Genomic DNA, 13,161 nt, shown 5'->3' with positions numbered 1-13,161 from the left:
AACTCAGGTCCTCAAGTCCTGACAACATCCTTGTAAATTTTCTCTGTACTCTTTCAATTTTATTGTTTGCTTTCCTGTAGGTTAATGACCAAAACTGCACATATTTCTCCTAATTAGGCCTCACCAACATCTTATTCATAACATCCCAACTCTTGTACAGGTAGTCCCCGAGTTATGAATGTCTGACTTACAGACAACTTGTACTTATGAACCGAGGAAGGAGAACGCCGTCTGCCATTTTAAGTTGGATCCCGACGCCATCCGCCATTTTAAGTTGTTGCTGTTGACACTGTGTTGAGTGTTTAACTTTGTATTTGGCTTAAAATTTTCTTAGTAAGATTCACCCTGACCCCCCCCCCCCCCCCCCCCGTTCCGGTCGGCTGGTGGCGTAGTGAGATCAGTGCCGGGCTGGAGAACGGAGGTTTCTGAGTTCGATCCAGTGACTCGCGTACCATCTGTGCTGGGTTGATATCGAGCTCGCAACTCGACCTCGTAAAAAAAAAAATATTTTTGTCTCTTCCTATTCTTTCGCTTTCAATAAATTAGTAGAAACCTTCTGGATTCTCCTTCACCCTGGTCTGCTAGAGCAAAGTCATGCCTTTTAGCCCTCTTGATTTCCCTCTTCAGTGTCCTCTTGCATTTCTTATACTTCTCAAGTGCTTCATTTGTTCCTTGCTGTCTATATCTGCTCTGAGAATTGGATGGTCATTCCATTTTTCAGAATTTACCATTGTTCATATTAATACATACATCTCCAGTATTTGCTTAATATTTATTTTAGAACCTTTTTGGTTTCAAGAAGCAATTCCAACATTAGCTGACTATTTTGCTGTTAGGAAGTGTTGGGGAGGATGAAGAGATGATCACTATATGGTGCCCTTTTCACTGTTTTTAACTGGACCTTCAGTTGCTTATGATATAACGGTCTTTTAGTGCTAGAGACAGGAACAATCACAGCATTGTAAAAGAATTCTGACAGGTACAGGGTTAGGAAAGGAATAGAGGAATATGAGCCAAATGTAGAAAACTGGAACTAGCATAAGTGAATTTGGTTAGCATGGATAAAATGGGTTGAAGAACGGATGAATTAAGCCATCTTGACTGAGTAGTTTGATCTCAATTAGCAGGCAGTTTGAAGCAAAACTCACGTAAGTCTTTGTGAGTTTTGCAAACTTACCTTGCATCCAATATGGATGACTTCAAATTTCCTCATAACATATGCCAACTTTTTTATGATTCTCAGCGGGCTTGGGTGCATTGCATTCATTAATGTAGATTGTAATTGATTGTGGCCCCAGTAGTGATCTGTAAAGTACCACATCAGTTAAAACTTGACAACATGAAAATTTATCTATTTTCCTACTGTCAATTTTCTATCTGTTAACTAATCCACTATGCATATTAATATATTACTCTCTTCTGACACTTTCTTCTGTGGTTAAAGTCTTACTTAAAGTTTTATTTTGGAAATCTAATATATTGTCTGGTTCCACTTCATCCACCTTTTTAGTTCCATCTTCAATGAGCTTTAACACATTTGTTGAAGACTATTTGCTTTACTTCAGAACTGGGAGAATTGTCCCCTCAGTGTTCTTCAGTATGGTTGCTAATCTGAGAAAAATAGGATTGCAGAATAAGTAAATCTGAGATTAAGTACTGAAAGTTTAAAAGAAACAAAACAAGAATTAAGGTTTGTTTCTGGAGAAATGTAGCAATGTTTTGCTAAACTTGATTGAATCATGGTTTCGATCACATTCCAGAGAAGTAGTGTGCATAGTTCTAGTTGTTAAAACAAAGGGTATTGGAGAAGTTGCAAATGTAGGAATGCAAGTATAAGATCATAAGACATAGGAGCAAAATTAGGCCATTCAGCCCATCGAGTCTGCTCTGCCATTACATTGTGGCTGATCCCAGATCCCATTCAATCCCATACACCTGCCTTGTCATTATATCCCATGATGCCCCGACCAGTCAGGAATCTAATAACTTCTGCTTTAAATATACACATGGACACCGCAGTCTGTGGCAGAGTAAGCCAGATTCACCACTCCTTGACTGAAAAAAAAATTCCCCTTACTTATGTTCTAAAAGGTCACCCCTCAAATTTGAGGCTATGCCCTCTAGTTCTGGATACCCCCACCAGAGGACACATCCTCTCCACATCCACCATATCTAGTCCTTTCAATATTCGGTAGGTTTCAATGAGATCCCCAGGCATTCTTCTAAATTCCAGTGAGTACAGGCCCGAAGTTGCCAAACGCTCCTCATATGTTAACCCCCTTCTTTCCCAAAATCATCCTCATGATCCTCCTCTGGTCTGTCTTCAATAACAATACATTCTTTCTAAGATAAGGGGCCTAAAACTGTTGACAATATTCCAAGTACAGTCTGACTAGTTCAGCATTATCTCCTTGTTTTTATATTCTAGTCCCCTTGAAATAAATGCCAACATTGCACTTGCCGCCTTTACCACACGAGGACTCCTAAGTCCTTTTGCACCTCTGATGTTTGAATTTTCTCCCCATTTAGATAATAGTCTGGGCTATTTTTATTTTTACCAAAATGTATTATCATACATTTCCCAGCACCAATTACCCATCTGCCACTTTTTTGCCCATTCTTCCAATTTGTCTATGTCCTGCTGCAATTCCATTGCTTCCTCAGCACTACCTATCCCTCCACCTATCTTTGCATCATCTGCAAACTTTGCCACAAGGCTACCAATTTCACTATCTAAATCACTGACAAACAATGTGAAAAGTAGCAGTCCCAATACTGACCCCTGAGGAACACCATTAGTCACTGGCAGCCAACCAGAGAAGGCCCCTTTTATTTTCACTCGCTGCCTCTTGCCTGTCAGCCATGTCTCTATCCATGCCAGGCATTCTCAGACCAGTTATACAATACCAGTTCTGTGTTTACATTTTACCCTTGAAAAGTTTAGTCCATTGTGTGGTGGTGATATTTATCACTATGAAAGGGTTTGGCATCATGGACAGAGTGTTTCCATTTGCTGGAAAGTTTGAGTAACGTGACCGGCAATGTAGTGTTATATTACTTGGCAACACAAAGGAAGGCCATTTGCCACATAGTGTATGATGCTGGCTTTTAAAGCTATGCCATTTGATTCATAACCTCCCTTGCCTCCCTGCAACTTACTGTTTTTCATATACCTGTCAACTCCCTCAATTTTTTTTATTCTTTAGGGATACAGCACAGAATAGGCCCTTCTAGCCCTTTGAGCCATGCCGCCCAACAACCACTGATAATCCCCGATTTAACCCTAACCTAATCTCAGGACAATTTGTAATGACCATTAATCTACCTACAGGTATGTTTTTGCACTGTGGGAGGAAACTGGAGCACTTGCAGAAAATCCATGCATTCCACAGGGAGCACGTCAGACTCCATACGGTTGATGTCAGAATTGAATTCTGACGTTCCAAGCTGTAATAGCATTGCTCTAACCACTATGTTACTATGGCGGTTTGTTTCATCCACTTGAATTGGGGGCAGAAAGGAGATACTGTGGCTTCAGAATAGTGTGCTGTTTTCCTGGTGCAAGTGTCCATGGTGCTATGAAGTGGCTACAGAACATCCTTGAGGGAAAGGATGAGCAGCCAGAGGTCACGCACATTGACGCAGAGTGAATATAGGGAGCAAAGAAAGGAGCAGCAGGACCTTAAGAAGAATCCTCTCTGAATAACTTACAGTGCTATGTGCTTTAAAGTTACTATAAATGAATTTCTGGCTGAAAAGTTAATCTAGGGGTCAGGGACTTTGATTTTTGGAACATTAGGATGCTTTGTGGGGCAGAAGTGAGCTGTATTAGAGGAACAGCTTACATCTGAACTAGAGGTGGTCTAATATTCAGGCAGGCAGTTTTGCTTGTGCTACTATGGTGGGTTTCAACTAGATTAACAAGAGGGTGGGATCCCAACCATCAGGGAGGCAAATGAAAGGGTAGAAAGTGATGCAAAAGCCTGCGACAGCAAGTTAAATGGGCATGATAGGTAGTAAAATGGCAGTAGGTGAGGAAAGCCTGTTGGATCAAATTATATAACCATATAACAATTACAGCACGGAAACAGGCCATCTCGGCTCTTCTAGTCCGTGCCGAACGCTTACTCTCACCTAGTCCCACTGACCTGCACTCAGCCCATAACCCTCCATTCCTTTCTTGTCCATATACCTATCCAATTTTACTTTAAATGACAATACCGAACTTGCCTCTAACACTTCTACAGGAAGCTCGTTCCACATAGCTACCACTCTCTGAGTAAAGAAATTCCCCCTCGTGTTACCCTTAAACTTTTGCCCCCTAACTCTCAACTCATGCCCTCTTGTGTTTGAATCTCCCCTACTCTCAATGGAAAAAGCCTATCCATGTCAACTCTATCTATCTCCCTCATAATTTTAAATACCTCTATCAAGTCCCCCCTCAACCTTCTACACGCCAACAAATAAAGACCTAACTTGTTCAACCTTTCCCTGTAACTTAGGTGCTGAAACCCAGGTAACATTCTAGTAAATCTTCTCTGTACTCTCTCTATTTTGTTGACATCTTTCCTATAATTTGGTGGCCAGAACTGTACACAATATAATTCGGTGACCAGAACTGTACACAATTCTGGTCACATTGAATTCATTTCAATGTAAGAGGTCTGACAGGTAAGGCAGATAAATTTAGGGCTTGGATAGTTACATGGGATTGGGCTATTGGAGTCATTATAGAAACATGGCTAAGTAAGGGGCAGACCTGGCAGCTTATCAGACTCAGAATCCGATTTAATATAACCGGCATATGTTGTGAAATTTGTTGTCTTTGCCACAGCATTACAATGCAATACATAATAGAAAAAACTAAATTATACTCTGTGTGTGTGTGTGTGTGTGTGTTTGCATTACAGGGAGTGTCACAGCAGTAGTCAGAGATGAACTTATTGAAGGATCATCTGGTGAGGCTTTATGAATGGAGCTGAGAAAGAAGAAAGGGGTAAAAGGGATGCTGACTTTCTGATTGTATTATAACCCCCAGAGTTCAACAGGAATTAGAACAAATATACGGGCACATTGTGGAGAGTTGAAATAATAATAGGGTTGTCATAGTAAAGAATTTTAATTTTCCTGCCATAAACTGAGATGGTTTTACTGTTAAGGGCTTAGATGGAGTGGAATAGGAGTCTGCATTCAGGAAGGCATCCTTGGACAATATATAGAGGGGAGAGGACCATTTGGGCCGAAGGAACTGGTTCCATACTGTTTGACTGTGACTTCATCAGTTAATTTACTGGCTCATCTTTGGAATGCAAGAGGATCACCAAAGGAGCCTAGTGGAGATTGTGTAAATTCCAACCAGCAGCAACTGTGGCTGAGAGTCAAGAGCACTGTCTGTTGTGCTGTTGGGTCATTGTGCAGGGTGTTTCCAACCACTCATGCTGTCAGTGAGAAATTTTGTGTTAATAAATTGGCATAAATTATCTGTAGCGTAGTAGGTTGGAGGAGTGTCAGGTGATGGGGGTTCTTAATAAGCATGTGTGAGATAATGGGTCACAAGGAGAAAAATATTTTTAAAGAACCCCTCACCCCCCATTCCTCTTTCCCCATATACCCTCGCTCTCCCCCCCCACTCCTGCCTCCTTCCGCCTGCCCACTCTGCCACCCCACCTGCCCAGTCCTTCCTCGCGCCCGCCCCTCCCTTCCTCCTGCTCACTCCTCCTCTTTCCCGCCCTCGCATACAGTACAGTGGAAATATGGTAGCGTAATAAGTGATGTTTGTGTATTGTCTGACCTATGGAGTCAACTTGTGGACATCTGGAAAAATCTGTTCATTGCCCAGTGGCAGGTAATATATAACAATATAATAGACATCAAAGAATTTTGAAAGTAGTATGTTCATAATTAAGCCATTTTGATTGGCAAATATGTAAAAAAAAATTTGGTATCAACGGGAGATTGTACTAAATAGAACTCGTACTGGGATTGCTCAAAAAGTGAGAAGAGAAATTTATGGGCTAAATGGTCACCACCTGTGTCATACTGTATATAAAATTATATAATCACTGCAAAATCCAGTTGGTAATTAGGAGAAAATTGTTTTTCAACCAAAGCAGTTATGAAAGCTTGCTGCCACAGGAATGGAAATCTGTGCTGATTCAAGGGTCGGGAGAGAGATGGGACAAGGCACAAATGAACCATAAGTGGTCAGCTTTGGTTGGCAAATTGTGCTGTGAAAACCGCCATTGAATATCATGTAATCAGTGTTTTTATAATGTGGTCATGACAATATAGCAGACATGTCAAAGTAACTTCAAAGGAGCATGTTTATAATCATGCATTCTGATTGGCAATTAAGTGAAAAATCAATCATTGATATTGAAAGGATTAAAAAAAAAATAAATACAGTGTAAAAATTCCTTGTATGGTTACTGGTAATAAATCAAATAACTTTTTTTACTTTGGAGAATATCTTGCCAATTCTAGCTTTCCCTAGTTCCTGAGTAACCAAGTTAGTTAAAAATGTTCTCTTTGTAGAAGTATTGTTGTACATAGCAGCTGTACTTGAGATTACCAGTAATCGGATGTCTGGTTTCTTACCTTGCAGTACGAACCTTAGTGAGGAGCTGGACTACCTGAGAGTGCAGTCTGCTGTAGACAAAACCACCATTCAGGAATTGACTATGTGCCTGCAGCAAGAGCATGAAGGTGGGTCAGCGGGGCGAATTGAAAGCTATTGAGAACTGCATGAAGATTTCGAGTTGAATCATTGTCTACCATGTGAAATTTACAGCTTTTGCTTTTCTCTTTTCTCATAAGTATGTTTTATAATAAGATGCAACAGGGCTTTTGACTTGCCTGGAGCACCAATTATTTAGCAGTGTTAATGAAATATTTGCAGATTGACTGTTAATATTTTGTTCTTCCTTCAGGATGAAAAGTATAAAACAACAGCAAATGTACTGAACATAAATCATTGTTTTAATGAGGCAAAAGGTTTCTAGATCTTCAGTTATTTGAGACTTAAAAAGTAAATGCTTTATATGACTTGCTTTACATAATTCAAAATTAACATTTTTCAATTGAGCAAATTTAGCACGTTAATATAATCTACAAAACAAGGCAAAGGTTTATGATGACATAAAACTTTCAAATCCATCCATCCTCCTCTTCCTCTTACATAATGGCGCAAATCCATTGCTCTTATTGAAGCTTAGCAATTGAAGAAAGCTCTCAATCCAATAAAAGAAAAATTGCAAGCTTAATTAATTAATCTTCAAATTGATGATTATCTTCACTCTCAAAATTAAATCTGAATGTATTTGCTAACTATTTCTTTCCTCAGTAGATTAAGTATTAAGTATTAAGTGATCTCTAAGAATAAAAGCATGAGAAAAACATTTCAAAATGATGAGACTAACAATTATATTGTGGACCTTAATTATATCGTAGACCATCCTGGCTCTAGCTTATGTTGGATATTAGAAATTGAACGAAGCATATCAAATGCTAAGCTAAATAGTAAGCTCTGGTGGTAAGAGTGACATTTGTGAGTGGGCTACATTTCTTTGAATTTGATTATATAAGTGTTTGGATTGGTTGGCTAAATACATTACGTTCAGTGTATTTTTGAGGTCAAGAAAATGGTTTATCTAGAATAGGCAAAATAAAAATACTGCAGATATTAGGAACCTGAAATGCTAAGAGACAATGCAAGAAAATTTTCAGTTAGGCAGTATGTGTAGGGAAAGATAATGTGTGAATATTTCAGATCAGTGGCTTCCAACAGAATGGGGAGTAGATAAAGCTAGAAGTTCTGAAGAAAGGTTGGCCATCTAAAACTTGCATTCTGTTTCTCTCTGCTGAATGTTTCTGGCATTTTCTGTTTTGAGCTCAGATTTAGATGAATCACCATGTTTTGCTTTTGAATAAAATCTAAGCAAGCTGGTAGAGAGGAAAGCTAACCAGTGAATTCTGTGTAAAATAAGAAAGAAAGATGCATTGTAGTTGACTTGTAACTTACTCTGAATTGAGGAAAATTGTTCATTTGGAAGAATGCCAAACGGTGATTGTTATTTTTTGGAGGGTAGATAAAATTTGCTAATAATTATCATAGAAGTTATTCCCTCCATTCTCTAATTTCGTTCAACCTCAGATTTGGTACACCGGTATTAGGTAGCACAAAAATGTAGCTTTTTGACTCAATTTTTCTTTCTGACCACGATGGCTGTTTATGTTAATCCAATTTACCCACATAAGGCTTGTATCCTCTTGTGCCTTAGCTGTCCATGCAGCTGTCTAAACATCTATAAAACAATGTCATCGAATCTGTCTCCACCACATCCTCTAGCAGTTTCTCACAAGTATTCTGTACCCTCTTCTATGGAAAAATATACTCCTGAGATCTACTTTAAATTTCTCCCCTCTCACCTTAAACCTTAATTCTCAACTACCTTAGGAAAAATACTTTGACTATATCTTGTCTATGCCCCTCAACCTTCACCATTCAGTGAAAGCAAATCCAGCCTACACAATCTCTCCTTTTTGCTACAACCCTCCATTCCAAGCAAAATTCTCTCTATTGCTACTGCTGTACGTTCTTCCAGTAGTATGGTGACTAGATCTGTATACAGTACTCAAAGTGCAGTCTAGTTGAAGTTTGACATCCCAAGTCTTATAATCACTGCCTCATCTTATACCAAAGAATGTAATTCAATTTTAAATTTAAGAAATCCAACTAAGTGGAGTGAGTACCAGATGCGTTTACTGAGAACTTCAGTTAACCAGGATGTTAAGTTGACCGATGCGTATTTAGTGAGTGTGCCTAAATGAATAACACAAATGTGAGCATAGATAGCGGCAACATCCAGAGTTATAGGCTTTTTTTTTGGACCATGTGAAAGTCTTTGGGTCTTGTCAGTTCAGAGGGTTTGTGGAGCCCCCTTGATAAAGTTTACTGCTTACAGACACCATCTTCACCTTTTTGCATGGTGGCATGTAGGCAATAACAGTAGATCCAATGTAAGTGCAGCATGGTATAAAGCAAGGCAGTGCCATGTCCCCAGTATGTTGCACCCCACCTCCAACAAGTTTCCCACTGGAATGAAGCTGACTTACAATGTGAATAGCTAACTGTTTGAACTACATAACTTCCACACCATGAATCAGGTCTCCCATATGTAAAATTCAGTGCCCCAGCTCCTAGTCATCAGTGATTCATTCACTGAAGCAAGTGAGAGAATAGGTCAAAGTCAAACTAAATTTATTATCAAAGTATACATATGTCACCATATACAATCCTGAGATTCATTTTCATTTTTTGTGGGCATACTCAACATATCCATAATAGAATAATTTATGTAATAGAGTTAATGAAAGACTGCACCAACTTGGGCATTCAAATACAAATTATTCATGTATAGAGAGGAAGAAATAATAAATAAGCATTAAATATGGAGAACATGAAGTGCAGAGTTCTTGAAAGTAGAATATTGATTGTAGGAACATTTCAATAATGGGGCTAGTGAAGTTGAGACTCCTGTACTACCTTCCTGATAGCAGCAGAGAGAAGTGGTGGATGCACACATGCTCAATGGAGGAGATGGCTGTACATTTGATGGGCTGGGCTGTATCTACTAATTTTTTGCAGGATTTTCCATTCAAGGGCGTTGGTGTTTCCATACTTCACTGTTATGCTGCTAGTCAATATACTCTCTACTACACATCTGTAGAAGTTTGTCAAAGTTTTGGACGTCATGGCGAATTTTTATTCATTTCTAAGGAAGTAGAGGGGCTGCCGTGCTTTCTTTGTGGTTGCACTGCATGCTGGGTCCTGGACTTAACATTGAATTAACTTGTAGACTTAACTCTACAAACTCCATTCACTGTGTAACACCACCCTTTATCGATAAAGATCTACAAAACATGCAGGTAAAAGTGGATCACTTCCCAATCTCTGGAACTACATCTTGGAGAAGGCAGACATTGATAATTCACAATATCCATCAGGATACTAGCTTTTGAACATCTGAGAAGGTTATGACACAAAACCTGAGCAGCAGAGATCCCTGCCCTACTGTACACTTGTCCAAGACTGTATCCTAAAGCATTGTCCCAGAAAATTCTGGCGGAGTATAAGTGAAGTTGCCAAAACTCCTTGAAATAAATTAATATCCCAACTGAACTTATTCAAGAGCCTATGGTAGTTCAAAGTGGATTACCAAATAGGTTGTCATCAAAAATCTTTGAGTCCCTAAACAAAAGAAGGAGCAGATTACTTCGTAAGTTACCCACCATCCATCCCCTCAAGCATGTACAATTTTACTTGTAGTAGAATCTGGAGGTGCCACATTATCCTCATCAGCCACCACAAAACCCTCAAAACTGGAGAGGCATCCTTGATCCTGAGGAACACCTTAAGAAAAGAACCTTTGGTATAAAATTAAAAGTGTTTACACAGTGTGTCTGGTACTAACCTTTCATCAAAAACAATTTTATACTCCAGAGAAATTACAAACAATCGAGAAACAGTTAGTCCAAATCCCACTACAGATAGATTGTGAGCTAAAATTAAGATCTAAATAAATTGGGGTGGAAAATAATAGATAATCCCTATGACAATGACTACAGTGGTGTTAAAACCCCAGTTAGTTCACAAGTGCTGTTTTCTTTTCCTGGTCCGTGTTGTTGTGTGAGTTCATTCCAGTACTCTAGTGCAAGTGTCCCTCTAAGGGCAACTATGGATAGGTAGACAATGCTGGACCTTCTAGAGATTTCCATATCTTATGTACAAATGAAGAAAGCAAAAATACAGTGGCATGCAAAGGTTTGGGTACCCCTGGTCAAAATTTCTGTTATTGTAAATAGTTAAGTGAGTAGAAGATGAACGGATCTCCAAAAGTCATAACGTTAAAGATGAAACATTCTTTTCAACATTTTAAGCAAGATTATTGTATTATTTTTGTTTTGTACAATTTTAGAGTGGAAAAAAAGGAAAGGAGCACCATGCAAAAGTTTGGGCCCCCAAGAGATTTGAGCTCTCAGATTACTTTTACCAAGGTCTCAGACCTTAATTAGCTTGTTAGGGCTATGGTTTGTTCACAGTCATCGTTAAGAAAGGCCAGGTGATGCAAATTTCAAAGCTTTATAAATACCCTTACTCCTCAAACCTTGTCCCAACAATCAGCAGCCATGGGCTCCTCTAAGCAGCTGCCTAGCACTCTGAAAATTAAAATAGATGATGCCCACAGTAACAGAAATTTTGACCAGGGGTGCCCAAACTTTTGCATGCCACCGTATATCACACAGACGCATCCCAAAGTTCTCCCAATAAAGAGATTATTTTTGAAGTGGATTCTTTAATGACACTAATCCAAATATAGTAGTTAAACAAGCCAAACTATAGATTCCCACAAAGAGTAAGTGAGATGATAGAATGTCCTAAGATCATTGGGAAATAATTTTGTGCCAGGATACAGCATTTAGTGTTCTTAAGAATAGTTATATGGGTTCTCTTGATCACTCATATTCCTCAGAGGATTCATAGGAATGTTGGTTATCTGGCTGTCTGGCTGTTGAAAGACATAGTACAGGTGTCCCCCACCTTACAAAGGTGAGCGTTCCTATGAAACTTTTCTTAAGCCGAAATTGCGTAAAGCGAATAACCATTAATTTATATGGGAAAAGCTTTCATAAAAGCGAAAATCCTATTTGTAATACGCAAGCAGGTTACTAATGTAGGTCTCTTGTAAAAGTGAAGTGGTGTAAAGCAAACATTCATAAAGCAGGGGACACCTGTATTCCTCTTTGATTTTCTGTTCTTGGGTAAATCACCTTCTGGCTTGAATTTTGCTGCTTTTATTTTAAGAAAAGTTTGAAGGACTAAGTGGTACCTTTGAGTCCGTTTATACCTGGCTGTTAGAGGAAGACAGTCTTTTCTCCTATCACCACCTTCCTTTTTCCTGGAATTGCATTGTCTGATTCTGTGTTGAACTCTTCTCCCCACCCCATCCCATTCCACCTCTTCATTACTATTGACCATTCTGCAGTATATGATGGCTGTTAGAGGGGTACAGGGCGCCCATTGTTGATTACCTCTTAAAGCCCCATGACTCCCCTTGAAGATTGTCAGACCAGTGAAGCCAGGTCACATGTATCTTTTTAACAAAGGAATTGAACTCAGCTGCAGACAAGGTAGAATTCCATCTCCTCTTCTCCACAAATATTTAAACTTAAGGGTGCGTAAAATTTTAGTTGCTAGAGAACAGTCTCTGAAGCTGTTGTCAGATGTTCTGGGCCTGTAGCCAACAAATGAATGCAAGCCAAAGCTTGAATCAACAAATTGGAGGTCATAAATGCAATAATAAGCACTATGTGCCAGACAACTGGCAGCTCTGATGTTTAGGAAGACGCAATCATCTTCTGTCACACCTGTTCCATGTAGAGGTTCTTAACTTCTAGATTTCTGTTGCTTTTATGGTTGTTTTTGCAAAAGTTTTGGCCAATCTAATTCATGGCAAAAATTGTGCTGATGCTGTCATTCTGAACTTAATGCTTTAGGACGGTAATGAATGGCTCCTTTGCCAAGTTAATCAGGTGCCAGCGATAATTGGATCTTCAGGGCCAATCTGCAAACTGATTTACAGTTAGATTTCTCTTAGACAGTGTGTGCAATACAAAATGAAAGTTGTCACCACTTATTAAATTACTTTGTCATTGAATATTTTATGGAAAATTCTATTGAAAATATGCCAGTCCACTGTATTATATTGATCTATTTAAAATAAGCAAAATAAACACATTTTGAGACAATGCAGAATAAGCAGTTCACTCTTAATTGTAGTGATATAATATTTGTCATTGTTTCGTGCCACTGATCATCAGCAAGCAGCTGATCCAGTAAAATTGTTTCTTTAGCTATTATTTTGAGCCTCTTACAGCAAATAAGCCCACTTGAATGAAGAATTCAGACCTTAAATTGATCTAGTGATGGGCCAGCTATTACTTGTTTGTAATGCCATGTCAACCAGCTCAATTACACTTTCATAAAAATTGTGCAATTAATATGGTTTATATAATGACATTTTGGCAAAACTAAATAGCGTTTTGGGTTAATTTGAGACCACTGTGTAGTACTGACTGTGTACCAAAATCTTTAGAGTTTTA

General features: G+C 38.9%; 1 protein-coding gene across 6 annotated transcripts in view; it reads left to right on the top strand.

Annotated features, from left to right (window-relative positions):
• The window catches only part of cntln (centlein, centrosomal protein), a 540,355-nt gene that overhangs the window by 237,001 nt on the left and 290,193 nt on the right, over positions 1–13,161 (top strand). For all 6 annotated transcript variants that reach the window (XM_073048674.1, XM_073048672.1, XM_073048671.1 and 3 more), the window contains one exon: positions 6,605–6,705. In XM_073048674.1, coding sequence (XP_072904775.1) covers positions 6,605–6,705 — 101 coding nt within the window. The remainder of the gene's footprint in view (positions 1–6,604; positions 6,706–13,161) is intronic.

Source organism: Hemitrygon akajei, chromosome 6 (genome assembly GCF_048418815.1).
Source record: "Hemitrygon akajei chromosome 6, sHemAka1.3, whole genome shotgun sequence".
Classification (NCBI taxonomy): domain Eukaryota; kingdom Metazoa; phylum Chordata; class Chondrichthyes; order Myliobatiformes; family Dasyatidae; genus Hemitrygon; species Hemitrygon akajei.
The sequence above is the reverse complement of the archived record's forward strand: the minus strand, read 5'-3'. Positions and strand labels throughout refer to the sequence as shown.